Source organism: Oncorhynchus nerka, linkage group LG5 (assembly GCF_034236695.1).
Source record: "Oncorhynchus nerka isolate Pitt River linkage group LG5, Oner_Uvic_2.0, whole genome shotgun sequence".
Taxonomy (NCBI): Eukaryota; Metazoa; Chordata; class Actinopteri; order Salmoniformes; family Salmonidae; genus Oncorhynchus; species Oncorhynchus nerka.
The window spans coordinates 39,636,273-39,657,366 of record NC_088400.1 but is presented as its reverse complement, the minus strand read 5'-3'; the positions used below and the strand labels follow the sequence as shown (position 1 = coordinate 39,657,366).

Below are 21,094 nucleotides of genomic sequence, written 5' to 3'. Positions count from 1 at the left end.
TTTTCGTTAGTTGTTGCCACAAAGTTGGAAGCACAGAATCATCTAGAATGTCATTGTATGCTGTAGTTAAGATTTCCCATCACTGGAATGAAGGGGCCTAGCCCGAACCATGAAAAACAGCCACAGACCATTATTCCTCCTCCACTAAACTTTACAGTTGGCACTATGCATTGGGGCAGGTAGGGTTCTCCTGACATCTGCCAAACCCAGATTCGTCCGTCGGACTGCAAGATGGTGAAGCGTGATTCATCACTCTAGAGAAGTTTCCACTGCTCCAGAGTCCAATGGCCAGCGAGCTTTACGCCACTCCAGCCGACGCGTAGAACTGTGTGGGGTTGCTCGGCAATGGAAACCCATTTCTTGAAGCTCCCGATGACTAAATGTGAACTTATTAGAAAATGTATTAATTTACCCAAGTTAAATCACAAGACATGCACAAAATGCATCAGTGATTCGTATTTTCCTGCAACTTTTTGAAAAGGCACAGGAACGCCCCGGTCTTTCACAAGAAATCCATAGCACGTTGGGAATGATAAAACAACGGAAGCCCAATCATTTTCAAATGAAGAAAGCTAAGTGGGCGGGGACCGTTGGTCGATGCGGAGAATGGGAGAGAGACGTGAAAATTGGGGAAAGCTGAACTTTATGCAAATACTCTGACAACTCATTGCTATTGACCAAAGCTCACTCAAGTTTCCAGCTCCTACTGGATTGGCTGTTGATACCTAGGCACCATCTAGACAGTTTTTTTTTATCTCGCTAGCACCAACATGACGGCTAAGCATGGATGGCTATCCGAATTTACAAGCATCTCGGCAATTGTGTGTGTGGTGCGTGTATGTCTAGTCTATACTCAGTGTAGCCGTTAGCAATAATGCTAATGATAAACGTCTGCGGGTAGATGGAAAGGGTTTCCCCAAAACCTTCTCAATTAAAGGTGAACTACAAAGTAGCCTATGCCTACCCGGCTGAATGACATCATGATTATTTGCACCAATCCAGTTGCCATTTGTTGGTTTAAGCATTGTTGTGGACTTCCAATGCTGTTGTTTTCTATTAAAACATGTGATTTTGCAGACAAATTTATTTTCTAGGGCCACACATGTACCTCAATTTCACCTGGCAGTTTGCATTTCTTTCTTCATTTCTTCTCATAGCATTGCAATACAGGACTTTGCTGCTGTTTGTTTTGGGATTTTTATGAATAATGACTAAATTATGCATACATTTAACGTAGAACTATAACTGAACAGGATACTACCCCGTCACTGTATTAATGTATGAATCTTATTATAATCATAACACTGAATATAATGTGTGTAGTTTTAGTCAAGAATTAGAACAAGGGCTTTCTGTTCCTTGTTAGAAACAAATGGAGCTATCGTCAGACCGGCTGGAATACTGTGTTCCTTACAGGGCTTTCTGTCCCCACCCAGGGAGGGGAGAGACCTTGGGCTTGTAGTAGATTGTTTAACAGGTGGCAGACAATGTGAGAAGGCTTGTAAACTATATTGCCATTGTATCTGAGAGGAGGGACATTTATGACGAAATGTGAGGTATATAGACCAATGTACAAGAAATGATAGGCAGAACGTTCCCGTAAATAAACATTTGACTATTGTAGACTGGGCCTCTGTCTGTTTTTATTTCTATCAGTATCCTACAAATCCTGATATAACAGACTGAGTAATTTAATTTAATTGGTTAAAGAACATGAGAACTTAATTCTCCTAACATGTTGCTTGCCTTTCCAACTGTCAACAACGATGATAGTGAGGTGCAGAGTCAACTCTAAATTGATTCGTCGACTCCCATTTCTGAGTGCCAAGATTTGAGTTTCTATTGGACAACTTCAGGTATGTCCCTCCGGTTTGGTTCCGTTTAAGAAACGTTTTGCAACAGAATCGATGTAATGAAGCCCCAAGCAAGCCAGCGCGAGGGAAAGGAGGCAAAAAAAACATGGTGAGCATATGTCTTGGTAATCTGTTTCGCATGCCTCAGAAATTGACCAAAGTAGCCTAAAGTTCACCTCTTTCCCCAGGCCTTTATAGCCTATAACAAGCCAAATAATGTGTTTTGTGATAACTGCACTGTGATTTTAATTTTTTTTCAGTTTGGGATTTTTGTTAACATTAAGTATTCCAATTTCATTTAAAAATTCACACCCCTAGCAGGAAGCACTAAACCACAGCTGAGAGTACTCTCTTCCTCTCTCTGTCTTACACCCCCTTCTGTAGGCCCAGGAGGGTTTCCTGACCATATAACCTGACCAGGAAATACTCTGGGCCCAAGTTAAAAGGGTTTAAGTGAGATCCTGTTTTCAAACCCCTCTCTGTCTCATCTGCCCTCTCTCCTTCTCAGGTCCTGTCGGTCTGCCACCTGTCTGTCTGATTGTCTCTCTCAAGACACAGGGGGGGAAGGGCTTGGGAGGAATGTGGCGGTTGCCATAGGAGATCTTAAAACGGAACAGCAATCACCTGCCGGCTCAGCCTCAGACCGCTTCAAATTGGCCAGGAGGTTTTCCTGACCAGGAAAAACTCTAGGCCCTAGTTATAGTCTAGTGTTTTCCTGGTAAAGTCCTGGCCCTACTCTTATACATAGCATGAAATGCCAATTGTCCACCAGCCAATCCTAAACACAACCTTAACTCAATATAACCCCTTTAACTAGGGATGTTAACGGTTAACCGTTAATCGGTTAGCCGCCAAAAATGCATTTGACCGGTCATGATTCATTGGTCTAATTTGCATACATTCAGTGGAATTAAAATTGTCTCGTGTATTTTCGTTAGTTGTAAAGTATCTTATTTATCACATGCGCACAGCATACAGAGCCCAGTTGGGGGGAAAAAGCTGGTACTGGAGTGAAAAGAGCTTTTGTTAGCCCAGTCGTCATTGCACAACAAATAAATTCTTAAATGTAAATCGGAAGTTAAAAACTGTTTTGATGGCCACGACTAAAAATAGCTACTATTTGTATTTCTCAATCTCAACTCATAACTAAAGTGTGACTCCCATTCCAGTGCATAGGCTATAGTCAACAGTCGGCAGGCTATAGTCAATAGTCGGCAGGCTATAGTCAACAGTCGGCAGGCTATAGTCAACAGTAGGCAGGCAAGATCAACAGTAGGCAGGCAAGGTCAACAGTAGGCAGAGGCTATCAGAGCACCACCCACCACTTTGTAATGTGAGCGTGAGGCAGCATAATTGTTTGAAACCTGAACGTTCCACTTTACTTTAAATAACGAGGCATGTCTTACCTTGCATTAGAGTAGCCTAGCCAAAATCCAACCATAGAAACATGCAATTATTTTATAAAGATGCCATTAACCATCATTTTCTACTGCTCTATTTATTGGTTTTCATATCAACTTTCTTTCGATGTCCAGAACCTAAAGACACAATGCTAGTTATATTTGCAAACCATGTTAGTTGTTGCTATTAGACTCTTTATATGTCTCAGATATTAATCTCTGTCACATATAGAACCGCTTGGAAAAACAGAGACATCATAGAGGGGTCAGAAAGGGACAAATGGAGAAGAGTGAATGTCAATGTCTAGCAAGATTGGTGTATATGTGTGACAATGAAAAAACGCTTTGAGATGAGAGGGAGGGAGGGCGCCCTTGTGTGTTTTGGGTAGAGGTGGATGGGCGGAGCAGAGGAGGATGTGTGACAAGTCAGGGCTTACGATTGGTGGGAGGCACAAGTGGGACAATTTCCATACAGAAAAAGGCTAAACACCTGACTAAGATACGGACTAAACAACACCTGACTAACATACACAGCCCTTCAGTAGGGTAATAATAGCACACTGGTTGCCCAAGACAAACACAGACAAGGTGCCCCATATCATATGACGTGCATACACCACATCACACACACACACAAACAAATAGCTTCCAGACACAACACAACACTCTGTCTTCTTAGTTATATGATGCTGACCACCACCATATTACTCAACAATCAATACTGGGTAATTGTCTTTCATTTGTACTGCAAAAACACATCATATAAACAGGCCAAAACCTATATTGTTTTTTCAGTGATATGGGTCAGACCTGGGTTCAAATACTATTTTAAATATCTCAATTACTTTCACATACATTCAAAGTATTCAGATATATTTTATTTGAAAAGACAAGTAGTTGAATATTTCAATGCATTTGAAAATACCCAAATACACTGACTCAAATAAAACTCCCATGCATTTGACCTATATTTGAAAATACTGCTTGGCTCAACATACAGGGCTGCTGCGGGCCCGGGGAGGTTTTGTTAACCTTCTGGGTCAGTCAATTATCTGTCAATTGCCCAGTTAGGCCAGTGATTTTTTGTTTGTTTGTAATAATGCTATATAATTGATGGAAAAAAACAGAACATTCCAGAAACGGTTAGTTCGTATAATGATACATTTTTAAAAAACATACTAGATCTGACTTTGCTGATAGTAAGCTACATTGAGGTAAATCATTCTTTTTATTTATTTTTACCTTTAGGCATGTCAGTTAAGAACAAATTCTTATTTTCAATGACAGCCTAGTAACAGTGGGCTAACTGCCTGCTCAGGGGCAGAACAACAGATTTGTACCCTGTCAGCTCAGGGATTTGAACTTGCAACCTTTCAGTTACCAGTCCAACGCTCTAACCACTAGGCTACTCTGCCTTCACAAAGTATTCATACCCCCGGACTTATTCCGCATTTTGTTGTGACCAACTGAATTCAAAATAGATTTCTCACGTATCTACACACAATACCCGATAATGACAAAGTGAAAACATGTTTAGACATTTTAGCAAATGAATAGAATGTGAGGAAATACTTTGTAGAAGCACCTTCTTGGGTATGTCTGGATCAGCTTTGTACATCTGGATTTGGGGATTTTCTCCCATTCTTCCTTGCAGATTTTCAAAAGCTCTGTTAAGTTAGATAGGGGGTGGCGGTGAACAGCAATCTTCAAGTCTTTTCACAGATTTTCAAGTCTGTACATTGGCTGGGCCACTCAGACGTTCACATTCTTGTTCTGAAGCCATTCCAGCATTGCTTTGGCTGCATGCTTGGAGTCATTGTCCCGTTAATCTTTGACACCCAGTCTAAGGTCATTTGCACTCTGAAGCAGGGTTCTCATCAAGGATTTGCCTGTATTTGGCTCCATTTATTGTTCCCTCTATCCTTACCAGTCTCCCTGTCTCTGCCAATGAAAAGCCTCCCCATAGCATGATGCTGTCAACACCATGCTTCACAGTAGGGATGGTGTTAGACAGATGATGAGTTGTGCCTGGTTTTGCATTCAGGCCAGATATACTGAACAAAAATATAAAACGCAACACGGAACAATTTCAAAGATTTTACCGTGTTACACTTCATGGAAGGAAATAAGTTAATTGAAATAAATTCATTAGGCCCTAATTTATGGACTTCTCATGACTGGGCAGGGCACAGCCATGGGTGGGCATAGGCCCACCCACTTGGGATCCAGGTCCACCCACAGGGGAGCCAGGCCCAGCCAATCAGAATGAGTTTTTCCCCACAAAAGTTTTATTTTTTTTATTTTTTAAACAGACAGAAATACTAGTCATGTCCAAACAATTGAATTGGACACGTGGACTCTAATTAAGCTATAGCGACATCTCAAGGATGAGCAAAGGAAATTGGATAGACCTGAGCTCACTGTGAAGTGTCATAGCAAAGGGGTATGAATACTTATGTACATTTGCAAACATTTCTAAAACCATGTTTTCACTGTCTTTATGGGGTATTGTGTGTAGATGGGTGAGAAAAATATATATTTAATCCATTTTGAATTCAGGCTGTAACAACAAAATTTGAACACTTTCTGAAGGCACTATGTGGTTGTCCCACCTATCTTAAGATGAATGCACTAACTGTAAGTCACTCTGGATAAGAGTGTCTGCTAAACGATTCAAATGTAAGTCTTGGTTGAATCTTTGCGATGCGGAATTCAGGCATTATGCGCTATTTGAATGAAGTCTTTCCCAAAAATCTTCCCAATTAAATGTTGACTGCAAAGTCCCCTACCTGGCAGAATTATACACTGCTCAAAAAAATAAAGGGAACACTTAAACAACACAATGTAACTCCAAGTCAATCACACTTCTGTGAAATCAAACTGTCCACTTAGGAAGCAACACTGATTGACAATACATTTCACATGCTGTTATGCAAATGGAATAGACAACAGGTGGAAATTATAGGCAATTAGCAAGACAACCCCAATAAAGGAGTGGTTCTGCAGGTGGTGACCACAGACCACTTCCCAGTTCCTATGCTTCCTGGCTGATGTTTTGGTCACTTTTGAATGCTGGCGGTGCTTTCACTCTAGTGGTAGCATGAGACTGAGTCTACAACCCACACAAGTGGCTCAGGTAGTGCAGCTCATCCAGGATGGCACATCAATGCGAGCTGTGGCAAGAAGGTTTGCTGTGTCTGTCAGCGTAGTGTCCAGAGCATGGAGGCGCTACCAGGAGACAGGCCAGTACATCAGGAGACGTGGAAGAGGCCGTAGGAGGGCAACAACCCAGCAGCAGGACCGCTACCTCCGCCTTTGTGCAAGGAGGAGCACTGCCAGAGCCCTGCAAAATGACCTCCAGCAGGCCACAAATGTGCATGTGTCTGCTCAAACAGTCAGAAACAGACTCCGTGAGGGTGGTATGAGGGCCCGACGTCCACAGGTGGGGATTGTGCTTACAGCCCAACACTGTGCAGGACATTTGGCATTTGCCAGAGAACACCAAGATTGGCAAATTCGCCACTGGCACCCTGTGCTTTTCCCAGATGAAAGCAGGTTCACACTGAGCACATGTGACAGACGTGACCGTCTGGAGACGCCGTGGAGAACGTTCTGCTGCCTGCAACATCCTCCAGCATGACCGGTTTGGCGGTGGGTCAGTCATGGTGTGGGGTGGCATTTCTTTGGGGGGCCGCACATGTGCGGAGGTAGCCTGACTGCCATTAGGTACCGAGATGAGATCCTCAGACCCCTTGTGAGACCATATGCTGGTGCGGTTGGCCCTGGGTTCCTCCTAATGCAAGACAATTCTAGACCTCATGTGGCTGGAGTGTGTCAGCAGTTCCTGCAAGAGGAAGGCATTGATGCTATGGACTGGCCCGCCCGTTCCCCAGACCCGAATTCAATTGAGCACATCTGGGACATCATGTCTCGCTCCATCCACCAACGCCACGTTGCACCAGACTGTCCAGGAGTTGGCAGATGCTTTAGTCCAGGTCTGGGAGGAGATCCCTCAGGAGACCATCCGCCACCTCATCAGGAGCATGCCCAGGCGTTGTAGGGAGGTCATACAGGCACGTGGATGCTATACTACATCAAAGTTGGATCAGCCTGTAGTGTGGTTTTCCACTTTAATTTTGAGTGTGACTCCAAATCCAGACCTCCATGGGTTGATAAATTTGATTTACATTGATCATTTTTGTGTGAATTTGTTGTCAGCACATTCAACTATGTAAAGAAAAAAGTATTTAATAAGAATATTTCATTCATTCAGATCTAGGATGTGTTATTTTAGTGTTCCCTTTATTTTTTTGAGCAGTGTATAATTGTTTGTATCGCAGGGCCTCTCATCTTTTTAAGTGGGAGAACTTGCACAATTGGTGGCTGATTAAATACTTATGTATGTAGCCTACACTGTCAAATGTACAGCACATAAAAAACACAGCTAGACAAACAGTGCAAAATTGAATTAAAAGGGCAATTACACCCCCCCATTTTTTTATTTACTGTTTCCAGACCTCGAAAGGGATCTCCCGATGTGGTTTAAGCATTGTTGTGGACTTAAAATAAAAAAGAATCATAAAAGTGTGATTGAGTAAAACCTGAATGAAACAAGGTAAATAAGAAAAATACTAAAATGGGAAATGAGAATTTAGCTAAAGATAACTGATTTTATAGGGCCCCTACAACCACGGCTCTAATTAAGTGACAATGCCGGAGAAGCCAGTGTTTGGACGATATATATATAAAATAGGCACGGCTGTTGTTAACAGTGCCAATATATCCTCCAAACATCGGCTTTGAGGGCATTATCACTTTAATACAACGGACTACCAACATATTCAAATAATGATCGACATTTTCATTAGAAACGCTATTTTGACGAATTTATTCATACTATTTCATTCTTCACCAAGAGCCTTGACACAAATCTAGGGTTCCTACCCAAGCTGGCTGGTCATTCGTTCTATCGGTTCGGTTGCTAGAGACACGACCCAGTCGTTCAGTCTTTTTGTTCTGCATCTATGGATGAGACTCAGTTGTTGGTTCTAAATGTTCCATTGCCATACTGGCTGGTAACATTCGCTTGCTAGCTAGCCAACTACAGCTAACTTACTGTTACGTCAGTGCAGCCAGAATAACAGCAAAGTAGCTGCATTCGCATAAGCTGTTTTCTAGTGACATTTATTTGAATACATCCAGGACAATGAACTAATGAGGTGTGATTTCGCCTGGCATAGAAAATGTGCTCACTCGTCAGGACAGAGAAGAGGAGCCAACAACAGAGATAACCCAATCACATCAAATTGAAGCTGGAAAGACTGCAAACTAGCTGCACTTTGTTTCGTTTGACCTTTTTTCAATTGACATTTCATTGTATATATCCATACAAATTATGCAAGCTGATTCATGATTTCGAACTGACTGACTGCCCCGGTCTCATCCCGACACGTTCATTACTATGGGACAGCTGGAGATCGAATTTGAATATTGAAACAATGTTGCAAATGTCAGACAGACAGCAAGGTTTATACAAATCTCCACTGTTGAAAATTAAATGTCTGTCTAAATGTCTAGATGCTTTTTTATAGTGGAGTTCAAATGTATAAAGTGCATGGCTGGGCTGATGAGACAGTGAATTGAGAAGTCGGTTGAAACCGAGTAAATAGGCATTTTAATGTCATAGATTTAGCCAGTGGTAACTTGTGGAATAGACACCGGCTGGAATATGGTTTTAACCAATCAGCATTCAGGATGACACCCACCAGTTGTATAAATTAAAATGTTCTATTGGTAGCACTGATGCTCCTAACTTTAAAAAAAGAGGAGCACCACATAATGTAGGAGCACCAGATGTATTTTTTATTGATTTAGATGTAGCCAACATTGGGCCTAAATGAATCCTACTTCTGATGCACATCTGAAGAAGATATCCTTCTTCCTTTCTAAGCCACCAAATGTTTGCATGAAGGTCGGGTTATCAGGTTGTTAGTGCAATATGGGCAACATCTAACATCTAATAGAATGATTACTCTATGGTTGGTGTTCTTTGGCATATCAACAGAAAATCCAGGTAGGTGTTATGACAGGATAGGAGCCAAAGTGCTGGTCAGTGTTTCTCAGAGGACCCTAATATCATTTGAATAGATGCATAAATGTTACATTTAGACAAAGATTTTAGAATAGGCTATATGATTCAGAAGACGCCATTGCACAAACATGCTGATATACACCACAGGTAGCAACCTGTGTTAGAGCTAACGTTTGCTTTGCCCTAGCTAAAGGGCAGCTAGCTAGTAAGCAATTAGCATTAGGCACATGCTAGCTTCCTTAGACTAACTCTCATTTTGCAAAGAGCAACATACACAAACTAATATTATAATAGAAAAAATATGTGGATTCATATTTAGAAGCAATGTTGAAAGCAGTTTCGTTTCCGTTTTGAAAGAATCTGTTGAGTGCATTCTGAGAGAAACAGGCACAGCGTGGAGGAACGGTCTGTATGTTAAGTGACAGGGGGCGGGGTTTCAGCCCGTCTTGTCTGAACAGTGTAGAGAACAGTGTCGCAGTGAAATATTGTTCCTTTCTCTGTCTGTCTGTGTGTATGTGTGTCTCACCGTGAGGGAGGTGAAGGTCAAGCAAATGCCACCGAAGCCGTTGAAGGAGAGGGCCAGAAAGATGAGAGCAGAGAGCCCTGATAAAAGGAGAGAGCAGCAAAGCATTGTTTAAAAATAACTAGGTCTGTCATCTACAGGTATCAGCAAGTGACTGTGTGTATTTTGTGTTGTTGGGGATAATGTCTGTCACTTACGTTTAGGATAGTACGCTGATATTGACATTATGGCACAGGAGAGACTAAAACAAAAACTGCAGAAAAAGAAAGTTTAATTTTTAGATGGATATATAAAATATGGAATACATTATTATAAATGTATTAACAAATAATGGTGCATTTCAGGCCAAGGAGAGAGATGGGGTTTATTTGTCAAATATAAGCTCATTACAAAGCTCACAGCCCTGGGTCTGAACTACCTATTCATCAGGGTCCTGGACTTCCTGACAGGCCACCCCCGGGTGGTGAAGGTAGACAACATTACCTCCGACACTGATCGTCAACACGGGGGCCCCACAAGGGTACATCCTCAGTACCCTCCTGTATTCTCTGGAACCAGGCTGGACAAACACCTATCCTCATCAACGGCGCCACCATGGAGACGGTCCATAACTTACAATTCCTCTGCATACACATCTCAGAGAATGTGAAATGGTCCAACCACACAGACAACCTAGTGAAGGCGGCGGCGGCTCTTCAACCTCAGGATGCTGAAGAAATTCGGCATGTTCCAGAGGGATCTCACAGTGTTCAACAAGAGCCCCATCGAGAGCATACTGTCGGGCTGCATCACAGCAACTCTTAACGCCACGGACCACAAGGCTCTTCAGAGGGTGATATGTGCATTGGGTACACACTGCCTGACCTACAACACCAGGTGTCGCAGGAAGGCCAAGATAATCATCTAGCCTCAGACCATCAGGCTGCTGGATAGCCACCACTAGTCAGCTACCTACTGCCCCGTATGGCCATTACCTACCTCCCTCCCGCACACTCACCTCCCCCCGCCTCCCCACGGACATCCCCCCCTACACACGCTCAACTCTGACATTACCTTACCTGCTACTCCCCCATGGACATTCCTTCTCCTGCTGCCCCACCCCCCAGCCGACTTTAACCTGGCCCCACCCCAACGACATTCATCACTGTTGCAGTTGTTTGATTGTATATTTTAACTTTTTGGTTTTTATTTCAACTCGATGGTCATGCTGCTGCTCCCCCTATGGTCATTCCAGCGCATCCCCTCAGTCTTTACTCTGCCTCCACCCCAATGGACATGATTTATTCATCACTGACACAGTTGTTATTATATAGTGCTATTTCAATTGTTTTTATTACCACTGTCATTATTTTTCTTCACTTAGTCCTGCATGTTGGAGCTCCACGCCTAAAATGTTCACTGTACCCTGCAATCACACCTGCAACCCTGTACATGTGACAATTAAAACACTCTGAATCATTGGGCCAGGGGTGAATGTACTGGGGGGGGCTTAACATACCCAATCAGTTTGAATACAATGGGAAGCCCGATGATGGCAATCAGCAGGCAGTTAAAGGAAAATTCCAACCAAAAACTCTCTTTTGGCATGTTTCATTCATCCATTGTTTTTTATTATTTTTATTTTACCCCTTTATCTCCCCAATTTCGTGGTATCCAATTGTTTTTTAGTAGTTACTATCTTGTCTCATCGCTACAACTCCCGTACGGACTCGGGAGAGACGAAGGTTGAAAGTCATGCGTCCTCCGATACACAACCCAACCAAGCCGCACTGCTTCTTAACACAGCGCGCATCCAACCCGGAAGCCAGCCGCACCAATGTGTCGGAGGAAACACCGTGCAACTGGCAACTTTGGTTAACGCGCCCGCCACAGGAGTCGCTGGTGCGCGATGAGACAACCCGGACGATCCAATGCGTACGGACCTCCCGGTCCACAGAGCCTGCAGCCCTCCACCCGGGAGGCCCCTCATTCATCCATTGTTGATATAGTCCCAAAATGTTTTGCATGTCAGCAATCAAGTTTAAGATGTTTAACTTTCAAAATGCTTGAAAACTTGATTGCTGACATGCAACACATTTTGGGACTATATCAACAATGGACTAAAGAAACATTTTCCTTTAAGTATGCTAAGTTCAGAACTCATGAGAGGGTCTTGTGATAGCAGGGACAATACCATTCAAGAAAATTTTTGCTTTATTGCCTAGCAGCGGCCCTGGAGCACTTAGTGGTATAGTGCCTTGCTCAACGGCACAACGGCAGTTGATGGTATAAAGGATATTGAAGCCGTTAACTCTCCAGCTAACTCTCAAGGCTACCGCCCCCAACAGTAACGTATGCTCTTTTACATAATAGTGTAGGTTAATGGCAAGGATAAACCCATATCAAGATATACCTTGCTCATATCCATATCAAACGATATCGAAACCATACCGAATTATCACTATTGGTGCCCACCACTAGTTAATGTTCTATTATTACCTGCCGAGAAGGCGTAGTGGACGCGGGCCGTACTTGTCCATGAGGATGCCCAGGGGCAGGGTGGCAGCGCTGAGGAGGAAGGAGCCGATGGTGAAGCCCAGGTTGAGCATCTCCTCCTGGTCCACACAGCTCAAAAAGATACGACTCTCCCAGGAGGACTTGTTTCCCAGCGCCAGCACGGTGGCATTCGTGTCATTCTCTATGGGAGAGAAAGGGGGAGTGGGTGAGGTGACCCCTCATCCTTGATAACATATAATGTATGCTGAGGAATAGTGTGTGCATGAGAGACAGCGTGAAACTGTCTTCCTCCTCTGTGTGTGTGTGTGTTCTACCTGAGCAGAGGTGTGAGTAGAAGCCCTCGCCCTTCAGCATGAGGAGGAGTGAGCCCCATCCCAGCAGCACGGCAGAACACAGAAGGTTCTCCAACACCGCCGTCATAGCCATCCACCAGCGCCTCCTATAGGCCTGGAGGAGAGAGGGCACCATTGCTGCTGCTGCTAGCGAGAGAGAGATTCATGTAGATGTTACAGCCAACAGTACAGTATTAGACTACACATTTCCAGCTATAGGCCAGTATGTCACTTTGACAAGTGGACACTGGCTTGGATCCAGTCAGTGAGAGTGGGGCGTCTGTGTCAGTGGTCTTGAGTTTGCCTAAGTGGGGGTTGGACAGATGTGAACAGGAACCCCATTCAACATAATTTATGAGGGAGTCCGGTGTGCGTGCGCGTGTTTTTGTTTAACTATCCTTGTGGGTACCAGAAGTCCTCACAAAGACAGTAAAAAATGAAAATTTGACAAGTAGGGCCATTTTACCGGTCCCCACGAGGCAAAATGCTATTTTATGTTTGGTTTACAATTAGGGTTAGAATTAAGTTTAGGGATAGCTATAGTTTTAGGGTTATGGTTAAGGGTTAGATTTAGGGTTAGGGAAAATAGTATTTTGGATGGGAATCAATTATTTGGTCCCCACAAGGAGAGCAATACAAAACTGTGCATGTGTGTCTTAAGGACAGACCGAGAGCATGTGTTTTATTGAGATGGCTGTGAGAAAAAAAGAAGAAAAAAATGGGTGGTGTGTGTCGGGGGGAGATAAGAGAATGTGTGTGTGAGACTGTGTGTAATGTGATTAAGCATAGAACAGCTCAATCCGTTGTCCCAGGAAAGTATCTGAAGAGGGCAATCTCTCTTGTAACTGACACCCCATGCTGGACACACAATCACACACATGACTCTCTTTACCCTCTCAACAATGAGGAACATCTTCACAGGCACTTAGCAACGTACACTACCGTTCAAAAGTTCAGGGTCACTTATAAATGTCCTTCTTCTTGAAAGAAAAGCACATTTGTTTGTCCATTAAAATATCAAACTGATAAAAAATACAGTGTAGACATTGTTAATGTTGTAAATGACTATTGTAGCTGAAAAAGGGAAATTAAATTTTTAAAAATGGATTATCTACATAGGCTGAAAATTTACATTACATTTAAGTCAAATTAAATTTTAAAAACATGGATTATCTCTAAATCTTTTAAGGGGGTGAGAAGGATTACTTTATCCTATCCTAGTATTCCTGAAAGAGGCATTATATTATCATATTATCATCATTATTATTATATCAGCAACCATCACTCCTGTGTTCCAATGGCACGTTGTGTTAGCTAATCCAAGTTTATCATTTTAAAAAGGCTAATTGATCATTAGAAAACCCTTTTGCAATTATGTTAGCACAGCTGAAAATGGTTGTGCTGATTAAAGAAGCAATAAAACTGTCCTTCTTTAGACTAGTTGAGTATCTGCAGCATCAGCATTTGTGGGTTCTCTCACTTCACAAGATTTCCTGCCTCTTTTCCTCCCTACTTGTGCTGTTATCACTCCTTCCTTCCTATTGGCCTTGAGTGGGTAAATAGTTGTTTGTAATAAAGAGTTATTTTTGGTGCACTACTCAAAAATATAACATCTAAATTCCATCCCCTTGTATTTGTTTTTCAATTATTCAATATTCAACAAATCTCTGACAGAGCGAGAGACTGAACCCCAACACTAGACGGAAAGACAGGTTTACACCCAACTGAACGACTCGTCCATTAGCACAGTCCTGGGAGCTGAGGTGAATACGCACTACAGAGGCTTGCAAACAAGTAGAAGCACAAAGAAACAAGGTCATTTACAGTTAACAAACACCTGTCAACCCCTATCATATCACAGCGAAGTGTGTAATGTTTGTGTCTGTTGGAGAAAGAGCAGACCACAAACCCACATTATTTCCTGCAGTGCCTGTATCACAGACTACTGTACACCTCTAGCCTAGCTAGGATACAGGTGAATGATGCAACATGATGTAACAAACTTCTACTTGATATTTACTCAGCTATGGATAAGGCTGTGTGTAGGTTAGAGGTTTGAAAATGTGTGGAAGCCTATTAGAAATAATTATGACATGGTTATTATTACACTGTTTTTAAAACTAATTCTCTCCACTCTCTCTCTCCCCAAGGGATCATTCTGAATCTGACCTTGACCAGTGGGGTTTACCAACCTCATGGGCTGGACAACAGGACAAGACGCCAGGGAAAACAATTTACTTTCATGTTCTCATTCAATAAACAACACACAGCACGGGACTTCTGTTCCCAATGGTGTCTAAAAAACACAAACCCGCCAATAGTGCGTGATCAGTGACTCGCTCACAGCTGTCCCTCTACGGGCCTAACCTCAAACTTGTCTCTGGTTACCGACTCTGTGGGGTGGTAGTGGGTCTTCGCTATGTTAGGAAGGAAGTGAAGTTCATTCTTGCTGACCCCATGTCCTCAAATTTAGGACCCACACACACACACATTAGAGGTCGACCGATTATGATTTTTCAACGCCGATACAGATTATTGGAGGCCCAAAAAAGCCGATACCGATTAATCGTCCGATTAAAAAAAAAAAAAAAGTATTGTAATAATGACAATTACAACAATACTGAATGAACACTTATTTTAACTTAATATAATACATCAATAAAATAAATGTATCCTCAAGTAGATAACGAAACATGTTCAATTTGTTTTAAATAATGCAAAAACAAAGTGTTGGAGAAGAACGTAAAAGTGCAATATGTGCCATGTAAGAAAGCTAACGTTTCAGTTCCTTGATCAGAACATGAGAACCTATGAAAGCTGGCGTTCCTTTTAACATGAGTCTTCAATATTCCCAGGTAAGACGTTTTAGGTTGTAGTTATTATAGGACTATTTCCCTCTATACCATTTGTATTTCATTAACCTTTGACGATTGGATGTTCTTATAGGCACTTTAGTATTGCCAGTGTAACAGTATAGCTTCCGTCCCTCTCCTCGCTCGTCCCTGGGCTCAAACCAGCAACACAACGACAACAGCCACTACATCGAAGCAGTGTTACCCATGCAGAGCAAGGGAAACAACCACCCCAAGGCTCAGAGCGAGTGAAGTTTGAAACGCTATTGGCGCGCGCTAACTAGCCAGCCATTTCACTTCGGTCACACCAGCCTCATCTCGGGAGTTGATAGGTTTGAAGCACGAAAGTGCTGTTTGAATGAATGTTTACGCACCTGCTTCTGCCTACCACTGCTCAGTCAGATACTTAGATACTTGTATGCTCAATCACATTATATGCTCAGTCAGATTATATGCAACACAGGACACGCTAGATAATATCTAGTAATATCAACCACGTGTAGTTAACTAGTGATTATGATTGATTGTTTTTTATAAGATAAGTTTAATGCTAGCTAGCAACTTACCTTGGCTTACTGCATAACAGGCAGTCTCCTTGTGGAGTGCAACGAGAGAGAGGCAGGTGGTTATTGGACTAGTTAACTGTAAGGTTGCAAGATTGGATCCCCCGAGCTGACAAGGTGAAAATCTGTCTTTCTGCCCCTGAACGAGGCAGTTAACCCACCGCTCCTAAGCCGTCATTGAAAATAAGAATGTGTTCTTAACTGACTTGCCTAATTAAATAAAGATTAAATAAAGGTGTAAATAAAATTTAAATAAAATTGCCTCCCAAAAATACCGATTTCCGATTGTTATGAAAACTTGAAATCGGCCATTCCGATTAATCAAAAAAGTTGACATACTTGCTCTTTCAATGGTTTTTATTTGTACTTTTTTTATTTGTATTTTCTACATTGTAGAATAATAGTGAAGACATGAAAACTATGAAATAACACATTTCCTCCTGTACTCCCGGTTCACCCACGACTGAAGTCGTGCCTGGCCATGCAACACCATCATTATGTTTGCAGACGACACAACAGTGGTAGGCCTGATCACCGATCCTCAAAAGGTTCTACAGCTGCAACATCAAGAGCATGGTTGCATCACTGCCTGGTACGGCAATTGCTCGGCCTCCGACCGCAAGGCACTACAGAGGGCAGTGCGTACGGCCCAGTACATCACTGGGGCTAAGCTGCCTGCCATCCAGGACCTCTACATCAGGCGGTGTCAGAGGAAGGCCCTAAAAATTGTGAAAGACCAGCCACCCCAGTAGACTGCTCTCTCTACTACCGCATGGCAAGCGGTACCGGAGTGCAAAATCTAGGACAAAAAGGCTTCTCAACTGTTTTTACCCCCAAGCCATAAGACTCCTGAACAGGTAATCAAATGGATACCCGGACTATTTGCATTGTGTGCACCCCCCTCCCAACTCCTCTTTTACGCTGCTGCTGTTACTCTCTGTTTATCATATATGTGTAGTCACGCAATTGTAAATGAGAACTTGTCTACCTGGTTAAATAAAGGTGAAAAAAAATTTTTTTTTTTTTAACTATACATTTATGTACATACTACCTCAATTGGCCCGACCAACCAGTACCCCAGCACATTGGCTATCCGGGAAATCTGCATTGTGTCCCGCCACCCACCAACTCCTCTTTTACGCTACTGCTACTCTCTGTTCATCATATATGCATAGTCACTTTAACCATATCTATATGTACATACTACCTCAATCAGCCTGACTAACCGGTGCCTGTATGTAGCCTCGCTACTGTATATAGCCTCGCTACTGTTGTTTTTCACTGTCTTTTTTATTTCTTTACTTACCTATTGTTCACCTAATACCTTTTTTGCACTGTTGGTTAGAGCCTGTAAGTAAGCATTTCACTGTAAGGTCTACTACACCTGTTGTATTCGGCACACGTGACAAATAAACTTGGATTTGTTTAACACAAGAAGGTGTTAAACAAATCAAAATATATTTGATTTGAGATTCTTCAATGTAGCCACCCTTTGCCTTGATGACAGCTTTGCACACTCTTGGCATTCTCTCAACCAGCTTCATGAGGTAGTCACCTGGAATGCATTTCAATTAACAGGTGTACCTTGTTAATTTGTAGTATTTCTTTCCTTCTTAATGCGTTTGAGCCAATCAGTTGTGTTGTGACATGGTAGGGGTGGTATACAGAAGATTGCCCTATTTGGTAAAAGACCAAGTTCATATTATGGCAAGAGAAATGACAGTCCATTATTTTAAGACAATGCGGAAAATGTTAAGAAATCTTAAAGTTTCCTCAAGTGCAGTCGCAAAAACCATCAAGCGCTATGATGAAGCTGGCTCTCATGAGGACCGCTACAGGAAAGGAAGACCCAGAGTTACCTTTGCTGCAGAGGATAAGTTCATTAGAGTTGACTGCACCTCAGATTGCAGCCCAAATAAATGCTTCACGGAGTTCAAGTAACAGACACGTCAACAACTGTTCAGAGGAGACTGTGTGAATCAGGCCTTCATGGTCGAATTGCTACAAAGAAATCACTACTAAAGGACACCAATAAGAAGAGACTTGCTTGGGCCAAAATACACACGCAATGTACATTAGATCAGTGGAAATTTGTCCAACCGCTATGTCTTTATGAGACGCAGAGTACTTGAACAATTTTGGCATGGGTGGTTCCCACCGTGAAGCATAGAGGAGGTGTGATGGTGCTTTTGCTGGTGACACTGTGATTTATTTAGAATTCAAGGCACACAACCAGCATGGCTACCACATTTTGCAGCGATAAGCCATCCCATCTGGTTTGCACTTAGTGGGACTATCATTTGTTTTTCAACAGGACAATGACCCAAAACACACCTCCAGGCTGTATAAGGGCTATTTGACCAAGAAGGAGAGTGATGGAGTGCTGCATCAAATGACCTGGCCTCCACCATCACCAGACCTCAACCCAATTGAGATGGTTTGGGATGAGTTGGACCGCAGAGTGAAGGACAAGCAGCCAACAAGTGCTCAGCATATGTGGGAACTCTTTCAAGGCTGTTGGAAAAGCATTCCTCATGAAGCTGGTTGAGAGAATGCCAAGAGTGTGCAAAGCTGTCATCAAGGAAAAGGGTGGATACTTTGATGGATCTAAAAAAAAAATGTTTTTTAATGATTTGTTTAACACTTTTTTGGTTACTACATGATTCCATGTGTTATTTCATAGTTTTGATGTCTTCACTACTATTGATGTCTTCACTACTATTCTACAATGCATAAAATAGTACAAAATAAAGAAAAAATTATAATTGAATGAGTAGGTGTCCAAACTTTTGACTGGTACTATCTATCTATCTATATATATATATATATTAGTTCAAATAACCAAGTTTATTTTTACACATCTCCATCACATTAGCTAGCAGCAGTTAGCCAGCTAGTTCCAATGCCAAAATATTGACATTGACCGGCTTGCCAAATGTGGACTAGGTTGGTTGTGGACTAGGTTGGTTACGTTACCCGGCTCAGTTAACTACAGTCACTTCCAAAATAGTAACGTTAGCTAACCTGGTTAATGTCAGCTCAGCTAACAAGCTAGCTAGCTAAGTTGGCATAATTAATAGGCATTATTGTCATCCAAAGATAACAAGCAAATATCATAACATAACAAATCGACTTTTGTCATTTTAATAACGAATTAACAAGCACATATAACTATCTACGTCTGGAAGAAATTGCTAAAACGCTATTCAGACGCTTCAGCTAATCCAAAATGTAACGTAATGAAATAGCTAGTTAGAAGTCTCGTGCCACGTGTGTGAGAAGTGAGGCCGGTACTTGTGGCATTTCGGCACATTTTCTAGCTTTTATTTGTCGCGTTTACTGTCGCTTTTACATATAAAGTCAACTAAAATATGTTTGCGTTTCCAATTTAAAAAAATCACACTTACTTCAGTTGTCTTTCTTTCTCAAAAAAGAAACCACAGTCTGTAGTACAGAACGCTGAGAGAAAGTTTCTAGCTGTAGAAAACTATTTTTCAAATGTCACGTTCTTCTAGTTCTTCTCTTCCCCTCCTAAAACAAAACACTGGTCTCTTATATCAAAACTACACCGTCTTCTTACGAGTCTTTACTGACACGGCATAATGTAAACGTTTTTTTTTCGTGTACTCTTTCTCTCCCACTCTTCGGTTGACTCTCCCTTCTCTCCGAATTTGACTTCACTCATTGTAATTTGACTTCCTAGCAATCCGCCCACTCCCCACTATGGGTGGCCTATTTGTATTCCTTTGTCTTTGTCGTGGACTTCTCTGCCAGTGCAGACTGGGCGTAGGCTACCTGTAGTCTCCTGGAAAGTGACAACGATGAAAACGTGAGTGAGGAAGAAGATTTTCACCTTTTCACATGAAAAGAAGATAAACTCCCCTTTCCTCTATTATACCTATTCGAATTGGTGACATTAAGTTTCATATATACAGGACAGAAATTCACCTTCTCTATCTGTAACCTCTGACAGTGCCAACATTTTCTTTGGGTACCCTCTCAATTAAATGGGCCCCATATCCTTCAGAGTACACAGCATATGGTACGGGGCCCCAGTCCCCGAGACATGGGTGACGCCTGTAGGCCAGAAATGGTATTGCAACAACTATGTCTGAAACTTTTCGTCTATGAACTGAGCTGGTCTGATCACAAGTTGAAATCAAATTGTATTTGTCACATGCATTAGAACAGGTGGAGGGAGACCTTACCGTGAAATGCTAACTTATGAGCCCTAAACCAAAAATGTAGAGTTTTTAAAAAGTAATAAAAAATGTGATAAATAAACTAAAGGAAAAATAGTAACACAAGACAATGACAGTAACCAGGCTATATACAAGGGGTACCTGCACCAAGTTAATCTGCAGAGGTACGGGGTTGTCAAAGTAATTGAGGTAATATGTACATGTAGGTAGGGGTAAAGTGACTTTGCATAGATAATAAACAGAGAGTAGTAGCAGCGTATGTAAAGGATGTGAAGGAATGTGAATGTATGTGTGTGGCATCAATATACATGTGTGTGTGTGTGTGTGTGTGCGTGTGCATGTGTGCGTGCGTGCGTGCGTGCGTGTGTGTGTGTGTGTGTGTGGAATGCCAGTGTGTATGTGTGAGTGTGTGGTTAGTGTCCCTTCAGTTTACATTGAGCCTGTGCAAGAGAGTCAGTGATTTAAAAAAAAACAGGTAAATCAAGGGGTACAATGAGGGGGTCAATGCAAATAGTCTGGGTAGCCTTTTGATTAACTGTTCAGCAGTCTTATGGCGTAGGGGTAGAAGCTGTTAAGGAGGCTTTTGGTCCCAGACTTGGCGCTCTGGTATCACTTGCCGTGTGGTAGCAGAGAGAACAGTCTATGACTTGGGTGAATGGAGTCTTTGAACATTTTTAGGGCCTTCCTCTGACACCGCCCGGTATAGAGTTCCTGGGTGGCAGAAAGCTCGGCCCCTTTGATATACTGGGCCGTATGCATTACCCTCTGTAGCACCCTGCAGT

At 42.3% G+C, this 21,094-nt stretch overlaps 1 protein-coding gene across 2 annotated transcripts in view; it reads right to left on the bottom strand.

The window, feature by feature from the left end:
- LOC115129473 (large neutral amino acids transporter small subunit 3-like) overlaps positions 1 to 19,914 on the bottom strand; it is a 33,428-nt gene extending 13,514 nt beyond the window's left edge. Inside the window, exons 1-5 of one of the 2 annotated variants that reach the window (XM_029659851.2) lie at positions 19,518 to 19,914; positions 12,678 to 12,842; positions 12,346 to 12,544; positions 10,065 to 10,120; positions 9,871 to 9,947 (exon numbers count right to left, since the gene is read on the bottom strand). In XM_029659851.2, the coding sequence (XP_029515711.2) occupies positions 9,871 to 9,947; positions 10,065 to 10,120; positions 12,346 to 12,544; positions 12,678 to 12,831 (486 nt within the window). In that variant the 5' untranslated portion in view covers positions 12,832 to 12,842; positions 19,518 to 19,914. The remainder of the gene's footprint in view (positions 1 to 9,870; positions 9,948 to 10,064; positions 10,121 to 12,345; positions 12,545 to 12,677; positions 12,843 to 19,517) is intronic. The other variant, XM_029659852.2, reaches the window with a different exon arrangement.
- Positions 19,915 to 21,094: the final 1,180 nt, after the last annotated feature.